This window comes from Phycodurus eques, chromosome 9 (genome assembly GCF_024500275.1).
Source record: "Phycodurus eques isolate BA_2022a chromosome 9, UOR_Pequ_1.1, whole genome shotgun sequence".
Taxonomy (NCBI): Eukaryota; Metazoa; Chordata; class Actinopteri; order Syngnathiformes; family Syngnathidae; genus Phycodurus; species Phycodurus eques.
The window spans coordinates 4,459,859-4,480,537 of NC_084533.1; the positions used below are offsets into that span (position 1 = coordinate 4,459,859).

General features: G+C 39.7%; 1 protein-coding gene across 1 annotated transcript; it reads left to right on the forward strand.

Annotated features, from left to right (window-relative positions):
* On the forward strand, window positions 1-16,314 carry magt1 (magnesium transporter 1). Its single transcript, XM_061686234.1, has 10 exons — window positions 1-192; window positions 946-1,115; window positions 1,305-1,422; window positions 1,519-1,659; window positions 3,257-3,397; window positions 12,866-12,955; window positions 13,053-13,116; window positions 13,342-13,416; window positions 13,699-13,789; window positions 15,956-16,314. The coding sequence occupies exons 1-10, from the start codon at window positions 112-114 to the stop codon at window positions 15,969-15,971; spliced, it is 987 nt and encodes a 328-aa protein (XP_061542218.1). The 5' UTR covers window positions 1-111; the 3' UTR covers window positions 15,972-16,314.
* The last annotated feature ends 4,365 nt before the right edge of the window (window positions 16,315-20,679 follow it).

The following is a 20,679-nucleotide window of genomic DNA, read 5'->3' on the forward strand; positions in this document are numbered from 1 at the left end:
CGTTAATACAATACCAATCCCCTTAAACACCATAGAAGAAAAAGCAGAACACGAAGAAGAAAAACAACCAATAGAAAGTTGACAGGAGTCCTTTGGTGATACTGTCGCAGAATGTGTGGAAAACTTTTATTTTCCTTGTTTATCCTTTTTATATTCTACCATGACTCAATTGACGCACAGAAGAAAAAAGAGGTATTCCGATTTTTTTCATCAATCTTTTGTGGGAAATGTTCATACAATATATGGGACAGTTTCATGTAATATCTAACTTCTGGCTTTCTTCCTGTCTATTTAGCGGTTAAGCTAGCAGGGATCAGAATAAAGCTAACGTGTGGATTATGTATAATGAGGCGAGCCAGTTTATGTTGTGTTGTCAGTTAAGTTGCCTTTATATTATTGCTTCTTCGACCATATCAAAGACATTTATTTGAGGATCAGAATTTCGGGTACATTTGTCACCAGTTAAGTAAGCCCCTAAACACAGTGGCCCCTAAACACAGTGGGGAAAACAAATAAATTGAATTGATTAAATTTTACTTTCAGATCTAACGGTAAAACGAGGGGGGAAAAGATAAAAACATATTAAGTTTTTCAGTTAACATCGCTGTGTCAATCAAAATTGAGTTGCCTTGTTTTTAAAGGAACAATTTTTCATACGGTACTTGTACCGTATTGGATATCATAGTTCATAATTATGCAAAATTGAACATTATACACCACACTACAAAGGTAACTGATCAAAGGATTTCACCATATGTTTAAAATATTTTGACCATATACAATACTGTATCCTTTTTGTATTTTTTATATTGGATGTGCTATACTTTTTGACCTGGACCCCAAAGCCGACTTGGACTCCAAAACCAACCAGGAGGTTAACCTGTGTCGTCGATTGGTAGTCTGCAATATCAGTTTCTGTCTTGTCTGTCTGTCTGCTCTGTGTAGACTCTCCTGTCAGAGAAAGTAACCCAGATGATGGAGTGGACCTCTAGGCGTTCCGTCATTCGACTGAACGGGGATAAATTTCGCCGCTTTGTAAAGGCTCCTCCCAGAAACTACTCAGTTGTCATCATGTTTACAGCGTTGCAGCCACAAAGGCAGTGTGCTGTCTGTAGGTATGGAGCATGCAACTTAACATGACCTTCATGAATACATTCTCCTTGTTTCAGGCATTTGTCAAGAAAACAATTCAATATTACTGCATGTGAAACTGTGAACAGTGATTTTTCACACACTGTAATGTTAACGCGATAGAAGATGGATAAATGGATGTAATTCAAATGCATGTTTTGTTTTCATTTTAGACAAGCAGATGAAGAGTTTCAAGTGTTGGCTAACTCCTGGCGTTATTCCTCTGCCTTCACAAACAAGGTCTTCTTTGCGTCTGTCGATTTTGATGAAGGATCTGATGTCTTTCAGATGGTAAGACTAGAGATTGATAGGTTGTGAACTATGCTGTTTATCAGCCTTCCTCATGCCAGCTGTAGCTACTTGCAAATGTTATTATTTTTGTTGCAGCTTAATATGAACTCTGCCCCAACATTTCTCAATTTCCCTGCCAAAGGGAAGCCTCGTAAGTCTGATACCTACGAGCTCCAGGTCAAAGGCTTTGCAGCTGAGCAACTGGCGAGGTGGGTGGCAGACCGGACTAATGTGCAGGTATGTGTAAAACTTTAACATTGAAACTAATAGGGGGGAAAAAAAGAACTATAAATTGTGTCCATTTTTGGACCGATGAACTTAGTTCAACATTTTGTATTATGAGCTATGAACTGAACTAGTTCATTTTTTAAACGTTGAATTGAAATTTTAACGAGTTCGTTTAGAAAATGAACTTTCCCAACACTTTCCTGTATTATTTCACATCGCAATATGTATCGCAATTTAAAAAAAATATATTTTTTTGCAATATCGTGCAGCCCTAATATATGTATAGAGTCCCGTTCAAAGGTATTGCAGCGGTAAGGTCAATTCCTTTGTTTTTGTTTTATACTGAAGACATTTGGGTTTCAGATCAAAAGATGACTATGAGACAAAAGACTTTTGTTTGAGGCCATCCACTTTTCAAGTGAGAAAACATATTGGAACAGACATGATTAAATTAACTTAAAGTAAATAACATTTTATAGTTGTTGGCATAACCCTTACTTGCAATAACTGTATCAAGCCTGCAGCCCATTGACTGCACCAGACTGTTGCATTCTTCATTAAAAATGCTTTTCAAGGCCTTTTTCTGCAGCCTCTTGCTCTATTGGGTTAAGGTCCTGTGATTGACTTGGCCAGTCTAAAACCTTCTGCTTTTTCCCCCTGATGAAGTCTTTTGTTGTGTTGGCAGTGTGTTTTGGGTCATTGTCTTGTTGCATGATGAAGCTTCTCCCCATTATTTTGGATGCATATTTCTGTAAATTGCCAGACAAAATGGTTTTGTAGACTTCAGAATTCATTCTGCTGCTACCATCATGAGTTACGTCATCAATAAAGACTAGTGAGCCTGTTCCAGAAGCAGCCATGCAAGCCCCAACCATGACATTAACTTCACCATGCTTCACAGATGAGCTTGCGTGTTTTCATAAGCATAAGATCATAAGCAGATCCTTTCTTTCTCCATACTTTCCATCACTTTGGTAAAGGTTAATCTTGTGCTCATCAGTCCATAAAACTTTGTTCCAAAACCTATGTCGCTAATCTCTGTACTTCTTTGCAAAATATAATCTGGGCTTCCGATTCTTTTTGCTGTTGAGTGGTTTGCATCTTGTGGTATGCCCTAGCTCTGATTGATTTTCCCTCTTCTCTCAGCTTCAAAATGGTTTGCTTTTCTCCCATAGACAGCTCGCTGGTCTTCATGTTTGCTGAACAGCAAATGCAGTGTTCACAGGTGAAACCTAATGCCAAAAACAAGCACTATCTTATGTTTAAACAATCAATCTAAAAGGCCACACCTGAGCAACTAGAAACACCCATCAGCCACATGTTGCAATACTTTTGCTCACTTGAAAAGTGTGTGGCTTCAAAAAGAAGGTGCTCTGTCCTGAGTTGTTTAACACATCTAAAGGTAAATACCATAAAGTAAAAGCTGGAATTCTAAACTTTTGTCTCATAGTCTTCTTTTGATCCGAAACCCAAATGTCCAATACAACAAAAACAAAGAAATTGACCTTCCCGTTTCAATACCTTTTGTAGGGGACTGTATACCATTGTCTTATTTGTCTGCTTTTGTATTCTGGCTTTTGTTTCAATGTTAAATGTTTGTTTTTAGATACGAGTCATTCGTCCTCCAAACTACGCTGGGCCTCTTCTTCTTGGCTTTCTCCTGGCTGTTATTGGTGGACTGGCATATCTACGAAGAAATAATTTGGAGTTTCTCTTTAACAACAAAGTTTGGGCCATCTCAGCACTGGTAACTATGAATAGAACGCAATAAGAGCACAGACCTCTGCCAGGGCAAACTTGGACACCTTTATAAATTGTGGGGATATTGTAGCAGTTTGCAGAATCCTGTTAACACACAAAAATCGGAGAAACAACTAGAACATGAGGGGGGACCAGGGGCGACTCTTGGTCGAGTACTTCGGTTGGGCTGATACCCTTCTGTATTTGATCGAACTTTTAGACCTTAAAAAATACATTTGGTGGACGACCCAAAATAGGGCTAGCCTCACCACTAATAATAATAATACTACTACTACTACTAATAATAATAATAATTTATTATTATTATTGTCTATTTTGTGAATACATTATAAAGGTCTGGTTTGATGTCAGAAAAGCACAGACCTTTTTTTAACAGTATGAGTCCAATAAGAGTATTTCATCTCAGAGGAAAATAATATTAACATTTTGGCTAGTCTCTAGCTCTATTAAAGAAGAAATAAGTTGTTTATAAGGTCGGCTTTTGAGTTGAGTAATGGACAACACTGAAAATGTAGTAGATAGAGTATAACAACTACACCAAAAAAAACAAAGACAAACTCATTATCATACAATCATGTATTTTTTAAAGTCTCTCACTTACACCTGGTAAAAATAGCGTATCTCCCATCTTTTGAAAAGCAGACATTTATAGAATATATATTTTTTATATCTCCATCCATCCATCCATTTTCCGAACCGTTTATCCCAATAGGGTCGAGGCTGACTTTGGGCAGAGTACACCCTGAACTGGTCGCCAGCCAATTTCAGAGCACATACAAACAAGCAACCATTCGCACTCACATTCACACCCATGAGCAATTTTGAGTCTTCAAATGACCTACCATGCATGTTTTTGGAATGTGGGAGGAAACCAGAGTACCCGGAGAAAACCCACACAGCGACAGGGAGAACAGGCAAACTACACACTGGCGAGGCTGGATTTGAACCCGGCCCGGGGTCCTCAGAACTGTGAGGCAGATATGCTAACCAGGTGTCCCCACTGTGCCGCCATATATATACAGTGGGGGAAAAAATACATATATATACAGTGGGGCAAAAAATATTTAGTCAGTCACCAACAGTTCTCCACTTAAAAATATGAGAGAGGCCTGTAATTTTCATCATAGGTATACCTTTCCTATGAGAGACAAAATAAGTGAAAAAATCCAGAAAATCAAGTCTGATTTTAAAATAATTTATTAACCAGTTATGGTGTAATATTTGTATTTGGTCAATAACAAAAGTTCATCTCAATACTTTATTATATACCCTTTGTTGGCAATGACAAGGTCAAACGTTTTTCTGTAAGTCTTCACAAGATTTTCACACACTGTTGCTGGTAGTGCAAGTTCTCCACTTAAAAATATGAGAGAGGCCTGTAATTTTCATCATAGGTATACCTTTCCTATGAGAGACAAAATTAGTGAAAAAATCCAGAAAATCAAGTCTGATTTTAAAATAATTTATTAGCCAGTTATGGTGTAATATTTGTATTTGGTCAAGAACAAAAGTTAATCTCAATACTTTATTATATACGCTTTGTTGGGAATGACAAGGTCAAACGTTTTTCTGTAAGTCTTCACAAGATTTTCACACACTGTTGCTGGTATTTTGGCCCATTCTGCCATGCAGATCTTCTCCAGAGCAGTGTTTTGGGGCTGTCGCTGGGCAACACAGACTTTCAACTCCCCCCCCAAGATTTTCTTTGGGGTTTAGATCTGGAGACTGGCTAGGGCACTCAAGGACATTGAAATGCTTCTTACGAAGCCACTCCTTCGTTGCCGGGTGGTATGTTTGGGATCATTGTCATGCTGAAAGACCCAGCCACGTTTTATCTTCAATGCCCTTGCTGATGGAAGGAGGTTTTCACTCAAAATCTCCCGATACATGTACTGGTTTAAGCAGGGGGACACGTCTGGCACTGCAGAGTCCCTGGCGGCATAGTGTGTTACTGATGGTAGCCTCTGTTACTTTGGTCCCAGCTCTCTGCAGGTCATTCACTAGGTGTTGTTCTGGGATTTTTGCTCACCGTTCTTGTGATCATTTTGACCCCACAGGGTGAGATCTTGCGTGGAGCCCCAGATTGAGGGAGATTATCAGTGGTTTTGTATGTCTTCCATTTTCTAATAATTTCTCCCACAGTTGATTTACTCACACCAAGCTGCTTACCTATTGCAGATTCAGTCTTCCCAGCCTGGTGCAGGGCTACAGTTTTGTTCCTGGTGTCCTTTGACAACTCTTTGGTCTTGGCCATAGTGGAGTTTGGAGTGTGACTGTTTGAGGTTGTGGACAGATGTCTTTTATACTGATAACGTGTTCAAACAGGTGCCATTAATACAGGTAATGAGTGGAGAACAGAGGAGCCTCTTAAAGAAGAGGTTACAGGTCTGTGAGAGCTTGGAGGTGATCAAATAGCGTAATTTCTCGTGTATAATGCGCACCCATGTATACTACGCACCCACAAAGTTGACCCCAAAATTCTGGAAAACCCTTCTACCTATGTATAATGCATTTTTACAATGCATGATTTTGCTTCTACCCATATGATCAAAACATGAAGTATTATCTGTATTTTTTTTTTTTTTTTCAAAGAATTATTCTGAAGTTAAGCACTAATAACATTCTTTTTTTATTTACTTGCTCTTATTTTTAAATTCACAGCCCTACTTTTATTTAGTAAATTCGAAAACACAGTTGTGCTCATATGTTTGATCACCCAGGCAGAATTTGTAAGATGAAGGACCAGGCGAAACACATTTAATTTTATTTTAATGGGATTCAAATTAAACGGTCAAGCATTTCAGAAACGCATTATCATTAAATAAAACATAACCATAAAGAAATTGATGGTTGTTGTTCAGTCATATTTAAAAAATAAATAAATAAATAAATAAATACATTTCACAAATTCTGCCACGGTATCTAAGTTTATGAGCACAACTGTACATATATTTAGTCACATGTACCCCTGTCATATTGGAATGAGGCTACATCTTTTTCATAACCACTAGGTGGCGGTGGCATATGGGTCATTCCACTGAGTTGGTACACAATTTGTGACAGGTAAGAAAAATTTAAGAACGTGAATCATTTTGTTGAAAACACGTGAGCAAAATGTCTTTGAAGTATACCAGTTGCATTTAGGGGTTCATGGGATAAAGACATATAGTTTACTTAATATGACCATTATTTGACCAGTGGTCGCTTGTAACACTGACTCTAGATATGAACATGGAAAGCTGTTTATTGTATGAAAACCTTGGGAATTTTTCACACAAATACTTGGGTTAGAGTAGGTTCACAAACTAATTTATGTCCAAATTGTTAATGCACCACAAAGTATGCACCACAAACAAATTTACTTAGGGCAAAAATAGATGTGTGTAACATTAACTAAAAATACAACATGGAAAATGAAGGACCTGATTACTAACAGGTGTAAGTGAATGAATTCAGTGGATATCAGAACTTAATAGGACTAGGGAATTTTTCAATATCAGTTTCCTTACTTGGTATGATACCCTTCACAGTTAGACCATCAACTTGAAGCTTGAATGTTGACATGTTACATCACTTGCCATTTCATTTCTCCTTCAAAGAATCAAACAAGAAACCATCTAATTCTAAACAAACTCGCTTTTCATCATTGCTAGTAACTTGACCATTTGAGATCGAAGCTTGTAACATTTTGACATAATTTTCTTGAAAACACTTACCAGGTTCCCATCAAGCTCAAATGCTGCCGTATGCTGGTCGTATGTAAGCTGAAAATGATTCTGGGTGATCGATGTCGCAAAATAGTCGACCGTTTTTGTTATTTTGTCCAAGTCGCTTGAACGAAAATATGACCGACACTCAAAAATTTAAGTCAATATTGTCTCCTACTCCTGAAGCAAATGATTGATCCTTCTATGATTATTTTTGGAGATTATTGTATCAATTCCAAATAGCCGTCGTAAAATTGTTATTGTTTGTTTACAGTTATGAAATTGAGTGGTCGCTTGCTCGTAACGCGTTTTGACTGACAAAGTTATGAGCACGATGCCTATTTGTAATAAGTGCCTCTAAGAAATCTCGCCGTGGAATGTCATTAACTTCTCTTGAGTGGTAGACGCACCCTTTTAGCAGATATTGGCGAAGTGGTTGCATGATTTTGCTGATATTCTTCACTCTGTGCCTATTTCCTTTAATGACTGCTAAAATGTCACACTTCGGTGCTGGTCAAAAACCACAAAAATGCGTTTGACATGGTTTATTGAAAAATATTTGGAGGTGGAAAATTCTTGATACAATATTATTTTCTATCTACATGTTGATACCTGATTACTGACAATACTGTTGTGTGTTAATATTTGATGCCTTTTAATTTATTTTGCCCTCAATAATTGGTTGTAACATTTCACCACATCCATGGAATGACCCATATTAGAATGAAAGTGTACACCTTTCTCATAACCACTAGGTGGCGATGGCATTTTGGAATGAAAGTGTACAGCTTTTTCATAACCTCTAGATGGTGGCATACATTTATAAAATGTGAGTTTTTTTCATTTCCCCCTATACCGATGTATAATGCGCACTATTGACTTTTGACAATTTTTGGGGGAGAAAAATGCGCGTTATACACGAGAAATGACGGTACTTATTTTCCACCATAATGTGATAAATATAAATTCTTTAAAAATCAGACTGTGAGTTTCTGGATTTTTTTTTTTTCCCCTCATTTTGTCTCTCATAGGTGAGGTATACCTATGATGAAAATTACAGGCCTCTCTCATATTTTTAAGCGGGAGAACTTTCACAATTGGTGGCTGACTATATACCTTTTTTCCCCACTGTGTGTGTGTGTGTGTGTGTGCGTGCGTGCGTGCGTGCGTGCGTGTAAACCACCTGTGGTAGGAAGTGAATGTCAACTTATAGACAATGTTTTGTACCATATGTGCAAGTGGGTTTTTTTCTTCAAATTTTTAGTCTATAACCTGAGCTGCTCAAAAAAGAAGACAAAAAGTTTTAAAAGCAGGTAACTGCTAACTTTAGACAAGCTCTTAAAAAAGTACTATACTAATATAATACAAGGCTTGGAATATATATATATTTTTAAGGAGCGGTTTTGCTAATCATTTCTTCATTTGAAGAGCAACTTTCTAATTTTGAGGAGCAATTTTTTTCAAGGTTCATCGCACAAGGACCCGACGCGTTTTATTCAACAATAAAAATATGACAGTAAAACGGGAGAGTTGAATGTAGGGCTGCAGCTATTGAATATTGTAGTACTTGAGTATCCTACTGAAAATTTCATCGAACCATTGAGTATTTGGATGAACTATAGTTCTGCTTGGTATAAAGAGCAATAATGAATACAAAAGAGAGAAAAATATTTTCACTTAATAACATGACTAATTGGTTTCCATTTTCATATAAATAACAGTTTTTCTTTCTTCACATTTTACATAAAAGATAAAACTTTTTAACAGCCTATGTGCATCTCAGGCAACTAGCATTTTGTGATATTAATATATTGGGTTCACGGCTGTGCATTTATGAGTTGACACAAGCTGACTAGGAATATGACAAATATTCTTTGTACTACTACACATTTTGGAAGTGTTGAATTTGTTCAAGCTAAAATGAAGAAACCTGCAGAGAAAACAATTATTTCCTTCATCTCACTTCACCAAAACCCATATTATTTTTATTCATAGCTGGCTAATTTCTGTGTTTTTCACCTGCATTACTCAAAGGTTTTACCACTTCCAGACCAATGTGAGTATCGATTTGTGGGGAAAGGAAAAAAATAAATAAATGAAATTGACCAAATTTGGACAGAGGTTTGTGCCTGATATATACATATATATTATGTACTGTAATTTCTCGTGTATAATGCACTTTTTCCCCCCCAAAACAATTGTCAAAAGTAAATAGTGCACATTATACATAGGTATAAGAGAAAATGAAAGACTTTCACATTTTATAAATGTATACCGCCATCTAGAGGTTATAAAAAGCTGTACACTTTCATTCTAATAAGCCACCGCCCCCAAGAGGTTATGAAAAAGTTGTACACTTTCATTCCAGTATGCCACCTTGTGGTTATGAAAAAGGTGCTGCCTACACTGGCATTCCATATGGTACATTTGACTACATATATGTATAATTGTGCTCATAGGTTAGCATACCAAGGCAAAATTTGTAAATGTTTTTTTAAATTTTTTTTATTATTATTATTTTTTTAATAAATATGACTGATGACTGAACAACAACCATCATTAATTTGTGTTGTAATATTATGTTTAATGATAATGCTTTTCTGAAATGCTTGACAATTTAATTTGAATCCCATTAAAATAAAATTAAATGTTTTGCCTGGCGCTGCTGACCTCGACTCAGGACGTTGTGAGCCGGTGGAGAGAATACTCCGAAGACCTCCTCAATTCCACCGACATGCCTTCCCATGAGGGAGCAAAGTCTGGGTTCTCTGAGGCGGGCTCTCCTATCTCTGGGGTTGAGGTCACCGAGGTGGTTAAAAAGCTCCTCGGTGGCAGGGCCCCGGGGGTGGATGAGATTTGCCCAGAGTTCCTCAAGGCTCTGGATGTTGTAGGGCTGTCCTGGTTGACACGCCTCTGCAACATCGCGTGGAGATCGGGGACAGTGCCTCTGGATTGGCACACTGGGGTGGTGGTCCCCCTTTTTAAGAAGTGGGACCGGAGGGTGTGTTCCAACTACAGGGGGATCGCACTCCTCAGCCTCCCTGGTAAGGTCTATTCAGGGGTGCTGGAGAGGAGGGTCCGTCGGTAAGTTGAATCCCAGATTCAGGAGTAGCAGTGTGGTTTTCGTCCTGGCCGTGGAACAGTGGACCAGCTCTTCACCCTTGCCAGGGTTCTTGAGGGTGCATGGGAGTTCGCCCAACCAGTCTACATGTGATTTGTGGACTTGGAGAAGGCGTTCGACCATGTCCCTCGGGTGGTCCTGTGGGGGGTGCTTTGGGAGTATGGGGTACTGAACCCCCTGATACGGGCTGTTCGGTCCCTGTACGACCGGAGTCAGAGTTTGGTCTGCATATCCGGCAGTAAGTCGGATTCGTTTCCGGTGAGGGTTGGACTCCGCCAAGGCTGCCCTTTGTCACCGATTCTGTTCACAACTTTGATGGACAGAATTTCTAGGCGCAGCCGAGGCCTGGTTTGGTGGACTCAGTATTGCATCTCTGCTTTTTGCAAATGATGTGGTTCCGTTGGCTTCATCAAGCCGTGACCTCCAACTCTCATTGGAGCGGTTCGCAGCCGAGTGTGAAGCGACTGGGATGAGAATCAGCACTTCCAAATCTGAGACCATGGTCCTCAGTCGGAAAAGGGTGGCATGCCCCCTCCAGTTCGCGGATGAGATCCTGGCCCAAGTGGAGGAGTTCATGTATCTTGGGATCTTGTTCACGAGTGGGGAAGAATGGAACGGGAGATGGACAGGCGGATCGGTGCAGCGTCTGCAGTGATGCAGACTTTGTATCGATCCGTTGTGGTAAAGAAGGAGCTAAGCCGAAAGGCGAATCTCTCGATTTCCCGGTCGATCTACGTTCCTACCCTCACCTATGGTCACGAGCTGTGGGTCGTGACCGAAAGAACAAGATCCTGGATTCAAGCGGCCGAAATGAGTTTCCTCCGCAGGGTATCCGGGCTCTCCCTTAGAGAGAGGGTGAGAAGCTCGGTCATCCGGGAGGATCTCAAGAGTAGAGCCGTTGCTCCTTCACATTGAGAGGAGCCAGATGAGGTGGCTGGGGCATCTGATTCGGATGCCTCCCTGGTGAGGTGTTCCGGGCACATCCCACCGGGAAGAGACCCCGGGGACGACCCAGGACACGCTGGAGAGACTACATCCTTCGGCTGGCCTGGGAACGCCTCGGGATCCCCCCGGAAGAGATGGATGAAGTGGCTGGGGAAAGGGAAGTCTGGGCATCCCTGCTAAAGCTACTGCCCCCGCGACCCGACCTCGGATAAGCGGTAGAAGATGGATGGATGGACGGATGTTTCGCCTGGACCTTTGTTTTCTTTAAAGAATTGTACCCACCTTAGAAATTCTGCCTGGGTAATCAAACGTATGAGCACAACTGTGTATTTTCTTATTTACGAAATAAAAGTAGGGCTGTGAATTTCAAAAGAAGAGCAAGTAGATAAAAAAAAAAAAAAAGAAATAATTCAAATAACGTGCTTAACTTCAGAATAATTATTTGAAAAAACTAACACAATACAGATAATACTTCGTTTTGATCATATGGTAGAAGCAAAATCATGCATTGTAAAAGGGCATTATACATAGGTACAAGGGTTTTCCAGAATTTTGAGGTCAACTTTAGAGGTGTGCATTTTATATATGGTTGCGCCTTATACAACCCCAATTCCAATGAAGTTGGGACGTTGTGTTAAACATAACAGAATACAATGATTTGAAAATCATGTTCAACCTATATTTAATTGAATACACTACAAAGACGGTATTTAATGTTCAAACTGACAAACTTTATTGTTTTTAGCAAATAATCATTAATTTATCATTTTATGGCTGCAACACGTTCCAAAAAAGCTGGAGGACAGGTGGCAAAAAAAACTGAGAAAGTTGAGGAATGCTCATCAAACACCTGTTTGGAACATCCCACAGGTGAATTTGGAACAGGTAGGTGCCATGATTGGGTATAAAAGGAGCTTCCCTGAATTGCTCAGTCATTCACAAGCAAAGATGGGGTCGCGGTTCACCTCTTGTGAACAAGTGCGTGAGAAAATAGTCGAACAGTTAAAGGACAATGTTCCTCAACGTACAATTGCAAGGAATTTAGAGATTTCATCATTTCTTAGTAAAAGAGACTGGCCTGCCTGCAGTCCAGACCTGTCTCCCATTGAAAATCTGTGGCGCATTATGAAGCGTAAAATACGACAACGGAGACCCCGGACTGTTGAACAGCTGAAGCTGTACATCAAGCAAGAATGGGAAAGGATTTCACCTACAAAGCTTCAACAATTAGTGTCCTCAGTTCCCAAACGTTTATTAAAAGAAAAGGTGATGTAACACTGTGGACTTTTTTTGGAACGTGGAGCAGCCATAAAATTCTAAGTTAATGATTATTTCCTAAAAAAAAGTTAATCAGTTTGAACATTAAATATCTTGTCTTTGTAGTGTATTCAATTAAATATAGGTTGAACATGATTTGCAAATCATTGTATTCTGTTTTTATTTGTTTAACACAACATCCCAACTTCATTGGAATTGGGGGTTATAAATGAGAAATTAAGGTATATGCACAAAAATAAACATACAGTCGACGGGGTCCAGAAAGGCCTGGATCAATATGAAAGATTTGTTGCTGCAATTTGTGGTGAAACTGCTATAATATGTAAAACAGTATGCCCGAGTTTACACGACTTTGAGCTTTGAGCACTGAACAGACTGAATTAAAGAAATTTGTGTATTTCAGTGCTTTGTCCTGATCATGATCTCTGGCCAGATGTGGAATCACATCAGAGGACCCCCATATGCACACAAGAACCCTAACACTGGCCAGATCGTAAGACCCCACAAACTACTTATAATTAATAATAATTTCTAAGCTTAACCAATTCAGTATCAAGTAATTGTTTAAAGGATGTTGTCTTTTTTTCCAGAGTTATATCCACGGCAGTAGTCAGGCCCAATTTGTGGCTGAGACTCATATCGTCCTCCTCTTCAGTATCCTTCACCTGTGTGCATGCATATTTACAGTTTGTAGTTATCATTTTCAAAAGTAGCAGCTTATTAAAACAATACAATTTCATGCTTTCAATAACTACATTAATATGTGAAACACAATGGAGATTTGTATGTCTGCATGGCCCTCGTCAACCATTCCAGTTTGGAAAATGAATTGCCCACTCTTGGAATACACTGACTAAACCTTGACCTCCAACCTGTCAGATGCTGCAGTTACCATGGGAATAGTGCTGTTGTGTGAGGCTGCTACCTCTGATGTAGACATTGGGAAAAGGAAGAGTATGTATACGCTTCTTTTTGTTAACCAAAGCTTTTTGGTCTATTCAATTCCATTGTACTGTATAGTATGAAAGCACAACGCAACAGTCATCTCAAAGCTCTTTTCGTGCAAAACAAGTTAAGTGCTTCTCTCTCCCTCACTCCAGTGTGTGGGCTAACTTCCCTCTTCCCCCTTCTGCTTAGAATCTACAATCAACGAATCTAATGTTGGCTTATGTTTTTGCACTTTACTGTGTTTTTAAACATCCATAAATACATTGGTTTCATTTGTTTGTGTGTCAGTTATGTGTGTTGCAGGTATTGCTCTGGTGGTGCTGTTCTTCAGCTGGCTGCTGTCTATTTTCAGAGCAAAGTATCACGGATACCCATATAGGTAGGCATTTGTGTACAGTGCCGGGAGAAAGTATTTGCCCCCTTTTCAAATTCTCATTTATTGTATTTTTATTTTTTATTTTTTTGCACTTTCCCCACTTTAATGTTCAAGATCATCAAAGAAATGTAAATGTCAGGCAAAGATAACACAAGTACCAGTAAACATACTGTAAACATCTGTTTTTATATGATTTTATTTATTAAGGAAAAAATGTTTTTTAACATGCATGCAAATCGGTCACTTTTTGGCAAAATTCGCCGTCGCTGACGTCATAGGCTGTTTCGTACTCCTTGAATGGTGGCAGCTAGAGCCATTCCACACATCCACAGACAGATGTAATTGTGAATATTACTCCGCGGTGGACTAATATGCGGCCTGGGTTTCCGCTTGTGCGCTCGGACCTGCTTTGGGTCAGTCACAGGAGTTGACGAGACCAGAAAAATAAACTTTCACCGCTTCTGCTGTTAATAGGTATAATAATAATGGTACTTTTACTCCGTTACAATGATCTAAATGTCGCTTGCTACTTTTATTTATCAATTATTGCTTATTTATCAATTATTTCGTACGCGTGACTACGACTTCCGCATTGGGCGCTGTTTGCGTCAATCCAATTTAAGCGCGAGTGACGTTTAAGTCTAGTTCACTAATCAAACGACACGTCTTCCATTGGGCTTCCTGGACATAGGTGTTCACACTCGATAAGCGTGCCCCGCCAATCGTTGTTCATACGTGGCGGCCATGTTGGGAAGGTCATCGTTACCATGAAGGTAACGGCGCGACTCTTGTTGCTACTCTTGTTTACATTTAGACGAACAAAAACAACAGCTTTACAGTACATGAGTAAACATTTCACTGTGTACTTTTTACTCTAAAGTAATTATTTTGGAGGACTACTTTTTACTTGAGTCACATTATTGTCAAGTAACAGTACTCTTACTTGAGGGCAATGTTTGGCTACTCTACCCACCTCTGGAGCGGACATCATCTATTGCTAATGTTTGTTGTTGTTGTTGTTTTTTGTCACCTTTTTCATGCCTTTGGTGTTTGCGTGTCTGATTCAAAGCTACCTGCCACTGTGTGAAAAAGCAATGTCCCCCTAAACCTAGTTTGCCACCCTCCGCAGCAGAAACTGAAATCAAGTGTTTCATATAACTGGCAATGAGTCTTTCACATCTGTGGAGATATTTTGGCCCACTCTTCCTTGCAAATTTGGTTTGATTGAGAAACACTGGAGGGCTTTCGAGCATGAACGGTCTTTTCAAGGGCATGCCCCAGTATTTGAATTTAATTCAAGTCTGGACTTTGACAAAGCCACTCCAAAAACTTTTGTTTGTTTTTTGTTGTTTTAATTCAAAGTCAGAAGTTGACATGCTGGTGTGTTTTGGATCGTTGTCCTGCTGCAGAATCCAAGTGCACATCAACTTAAGGTCACAAACTGATGGTCGAACGTTTTCCTTTTGGATTTTCTGGTAAAGAGCAGATTTCATGATGCCATCAATCACAGCAAGTTGTCCAGGTCCTGAAGGAGCAAAGTAGGCCCAGACCATCACACTACCACCACCGTGTTTGACTATTGGTATGGTGTTCTTTGTCTGAAATGTTAGATTTACGGAAGATGTAGTAACGAGACACAAAAAGACTTTAATCACGTCTGTCCATAGAATATCGTCCCAGAAGTCTTGGGAATCATTCAGATGTTTTTATTTATTTATTTATTTTTTTGAGGGTGTCAAAAGACGAGCCTTTGTCTTTTTGGTCAGCAGTGATTTTTGCCTCCATGGATGCCATTGCCTCTCTTACTGTGTGTGTTGTGGTCAATGAAAAGTAACTCAGCTTTGCCAAAATTGTGATTAGCCAGTTAATTAATGTTTTAAGAAGGGGGGCCATTACTTTTTCACACAGGGCAAGGTAGCTTGGAATAGTTTTGTTTCTTATATAAATAAAATCCCCATTTTAACAACTGTATTCTGTTTACTTGGTTTATCTTTGTCTGATATTTACATTTGTTTGATGATCTTCAGGTGGGGAAACAGCAAAAAAAAAAAAAAATTTAGAAGTGGGAAAATAATTTTTCACGGCACTGTAGTTTTCACCTTCTACAAATGAGAGTTGAAGATCTGTCCTTTGTACTAAACAGTATACTAAAACTCTCTTCCTTTACAGCTTCCTAATGAGTTAGGCCTGAACAGCACTCTTCCTGACCTTAAGTAGCCAAAGTGCCTCCATTATTCATTTTATTTTTCAATGTCACGGTGTTATTACTGTCAATGCTGATTTCTTCTCTGATCACATCTGTTGAGCCAAAGATGTTTGTGTGTCCACTGTCCACGCACATTCATACACTGCATTAAAAACAAAAACTGACAGTTTTTGTCTGACTGAATCAGTTGATAATGCCATTGATCATCACAGTTAATTATTTTGCATGCCTTATTTTCAAACTATTGTAAAATGCTTTCCTCCATCCATCCATTTTCTGAGCCGGTTATCCTCACTCGGGTCGCGGGTGTGCTGGAGCCTATCCCAGCTGTCATCGGGCAGGAGGCGGGGTACACCCTGAACTGGTTGCCAGCCAATCGCAGGGCACATACAAACAGACAACCATTCGCACTCACAGTCACACCTACGGGCAATTTAGAGTCTCCAATTTATGCATGTTTTTGGGATGTGGGAGGAAACCGGAGTGCCCGGAGAAAACCCACGCAGGCACGAGGAGAACATGCAAACTCCACACAGTCGGGGCCGGGGATTGAACCCGGGTCCTCAGAACTGTGAGGCTGACGCTCTAACCAGTCGGCCACCGTGCCGCCAAAATGCTTTCCTAATTAGGATAATTTTATTCAAAATTTGAGTTTGTCTAGAAAATGGAGACAAATTTATTTGAAATGTACAACTAAAAAAGGCACGGCGGTCGACTGGTTAGAGTGTTTGCCACACAGTTCTGAGGACCGGTGTTCAATCCCCGGCCCCGCTTGTGTGGAGTTTGCATGTTCTCGTGCCTGTGTGGGTTTTCTCCGGCCACTCCGGTTTCCTCCCACATCCCAAAAACATGCGTGGTAGGTTAACTGACGACTCTAAAAATTGCTTGTTGGTGTGAATGTGAGTGCAAATGGTTGTTTGTTTGTATGTGCCCTGCGATTGGCTGGCAACCAGTCCAGGGTGTACCCCGCCTCCTGCCCGATGATAGCTTGGATAGGCTCCAGCACACCCGTGACCCCAGTGAGGCGAAGCGGCTCAGAAAATGGATGGATGGATATAACTAAACAAAAAAAACATACTGAGGGAAGAACAGCGGATATAATTGTTTACAAGAACTATGGTTGTCTTCAAATGTTAAATTATTAACATGAATTACATTTTATGTAACATAACTAATAAATAATAGAATGTTTTTCAATGTGTCAATATTTTTTTTTTTGGGGGGGGTGAGGTTTTCTATTACTTTGTACTTTAATGTGTCACACTGTAATAACTTTTACACTGACAGCAAAAATTCAGAGCTGTTATTTTTTTCCACACAAGTTGTACACACACATGGAAAAATTGCTCATAAGATCACGAGAATAACATGAAACTGACAAAAGTAAGAATAAATAGAAATGTTCTGATATTTGACAAATTAAAATAAGGCAGAGTTTTTATTTTTGTGGTCCAACAGAATTATCTAAATAAAACTAATGAAACTTTTTGAGGAATCCAGGCGAATGATTCCTGTGAATCTCAGACTTTTAGCATGTCTTGACAGGTAATTTGGCCAACTATTCATGAGCACAGCGCTCGACCTCCTCAGGTTGGAAGTGTACCTTTCTGACACTGGGCAGAAGGTTTTGCTCCAGAATGCCTTGATATCTTGTGATTTCTTAAGTCTTTTGAAACCTTTATAGTCTTGAGATGTCTTTGCACCCAGCACATGTACAAGGCACGCAGTGCCAGATTCAGCAAAGCAGTCCTAGAACATAATGGAGCCTGCTGTTTGTTTCACAGTCTGTACAGTGTATTTTCTTTGCACGCACGGGACATAGCATAGGCAAAATCATTCATACCCTGTTGTTGAAGAAAAAAACCCTCATCATCACTAGAATAACTAGAAACTGATGAGACTGAAATTTGTGAAATACATAGTAGTCACAAACAATGCTTTTGAGACAATGTTCTTGTGATGATTGTGGGTTTTGTCTTGCTGGGCCAAAAGCCACCACTTTTAAGCCATGGTCAGCCAACTGTAAGCAGAGCTCCACATAATCTTGTTGGACACACAAATTAGCGTTAACAGTGATCGTTTCTGATTAGTAGCACACAGTGGATATAAAACACCATTTTTATTTTGTGGTAAAAATAAATGAAGCCAAGGTAATTTTAACAACAGAAAAACCCATTAGAACAGTGTAACTTTGGTTTAGGGTGAATCAGGCAGTTTAAATTGTGGTAACTAATAATTCATGTATGTGTAAGAAGAAAACACATTTACACGAAAACAAAACGAATGGAAAAAAAGCAGAGGGAAGAACAAAATCTATTTTCTGCCCCTTTTTACAGAAAATATACATTTCATGTTCAAATTTCGCTTTAGAACCTTTTTAAATCCCCAGTCTTTAAATTGTTTTTAACCTTTTCTACAGACCACTGTCTTATTTGACAATATCACAATTATTTAATACTCTAATTATTCATTCATTCATTTTCCGTATTGCTTATATTCACATGCTGGACCCTATCCCAGCTATCTTCGGGCGAGAGGCGGGGTACACCCTTCACTGGTCGCCAGACTATCGCAGGCCACACATAAACAACCATTCGCACTCACATTCACGCCGACGGGCAATTTAGAGTCTTCAATTAACCTACAATGCCTGTTTTGGGGATGTGGGAGAAAACCGGAGTACCTTGATTTTATGAGCTTTCTAAATACAACCCCAATTCCAATGAAGCTGGGACCTTGTGTTAAACATAAATAAAAAACGAATACAATGATTTGCAAATCATGTTCAACCTATATTTAATTGAATACAATACAAAGACAAGATATTTAATGTTCAAACTGATAAACTTCATTGTTTTTAACAAATAATTATTAACTTAGAATTTTATGGCTGCAACACGTTCCAAAAAAGCTGGGAGAGGGTCATGTTTACCACTGTGTTACATCACCTTTTCTTTTAACAACATTCAATAAACTCTTGGGAACTGAGGACACTAATTGTTGAAGCTTTGTAGGTGGAATTATTTCCCATTCTTGCTTGATGTACAGCTTCAGCTGTTCAACAGTCCGTGGTCTCCCCTGTTGTATTTTACGCGCCACACATTTTCAATGGGAGACAGGTCTGGACTGCAGACCTGTCTCTTTTACGACGAAGCCACGCTGTTGTAACGCGTGTAGAATGTGGTTTGGCATTGTCTTGCTGAAATAAGCAGGGGCATCCATGAAAAAGACGTTGCTTGGATGGCAGCATATGTTTCTCCAAATCCCGTATGTACCTCACAGCATTAATGGTGCCTTCGCAGATGTGTAAGTTACCCATGCCATTGGCACTAACACAGCCCCATACCATCACAGATGCTGGCTTTTGAACTTTGTGTTCATAACAGTCAGGATGGTTCTTTTCCTCTTTGGCCCAAAGGACACGACGCCCAAAATTTCCAAAAACAATTTGAAATGTGGACTCGTCGGACCACAGAACACTTTTCCTCAGTCCATCTAAGATGAGCTCAGGTCCCAGAGAAGCTGGCGGCGTTTCTGGGTGTTGTTGATAAATGGCTTTTGCTTTGCATAGTAGAGTTTCAAGGTGCACTTACGGATGTAGCGTGGAACTGTATTTACTAACATTGGTTTTCTGAAGTGTTCCTGAGCCCTTGTGGTGATATCCTTTCCACATTGATGTCAGTTTTTGATGCAGTGCCGCCTGAGGGATCGAAGATCACGGGCATTCAATGTTGGTTTTCGGCCTGGCCGCTTACATGCAGTGATTTCTCCAGATTCTCTGAACCTGTCACGTACGTGGTTAGGGCGAGGGCGAGTAACGCAAGGCAAGTGGGGCAAGCAGGGAGGCAAGGCCTAATCTTCAAAAAGGGAAAACTGAACAAAGTCCCACAACAGATACCAAACCAAAGTAACAAGAAACACTTGAATATCTAAAACTGGAAACAAACTATGACCTGTGAGTAAGACGTGGAATAGATAGGGAAAATGACACCTGACAATGACATACCGCAATGATAAAGACAACTGACGACTATGACAAGGCAAAGACGTGACAACGACAATGAACCGACAAGAACTGAAAGAAACCAGGGAACTAAATGCAAACAGATAGACGAGACAACGAGGAACACTTGGACAAGACATGAGTGGCTGGAGAGAGCTGATTGGTCGACACAAAGTAGATGAGAACAGGTGGACACAACAACTTAATGAGCACACGACAAACATGGAACACAGGAAAACATGGAACAAAACTAAACACAGACCATGACAGAACCTTTTGATGACCGTAGATAATGAAATCCCTAAATTCCTTGCAATTGTACATTGAGGAACATTGTCCTTAAACTGTTCAACTATTTTCTCACTGATTTTCTGTCTGATAGCTGGGATAGGCTCCAGCACGCCCGCGACCCTTGTGAGGATTAGCGGCTCAGAAAACGGATGGATGGATGGATGCATTTACAGTAGGTTGAGTATGGAGCTATTTCTTTTTTCTTTTGTGTAATTCATATGTGACTACCAGTTAAGATGTTTATAAACCATGATTCCGAATGAAATGAAAGAGGAAAGGAAGTGTTGAACAGTGGGCTTTATCCACAAGGTTGTTGAACTATTTTTTGTCACAGGCCACATTGTAGTTAGGGTTTCCCTCAGAGAGCCGTTAAGACTGAAACCATAAAAATAA

Bases quoted from the DNA above. Each gene is read 5' to 3' on its own strand.
- magt1 (XM_061686234.1), top strand. From the start codon at position 112: ATGTGTGGAAAACTTTTATTTTCCTTGTTTATCCTTTTTATATTCTAC. The intron at 12,956-13,052 runs GTAAGACCCCAC...CTTTTTTTCCAG, and splicing joins ACCCTAACACTGGCCAGATC to AGTTATATCCACGGCAGTAG. The intron at 13,417-13,698 runs GTATGTATACGC...TTTGTGTGTCAG, and splicing joins AGACATTGGGAAAAGGAAGA to TTATGTGTGTTGCAGGTATT.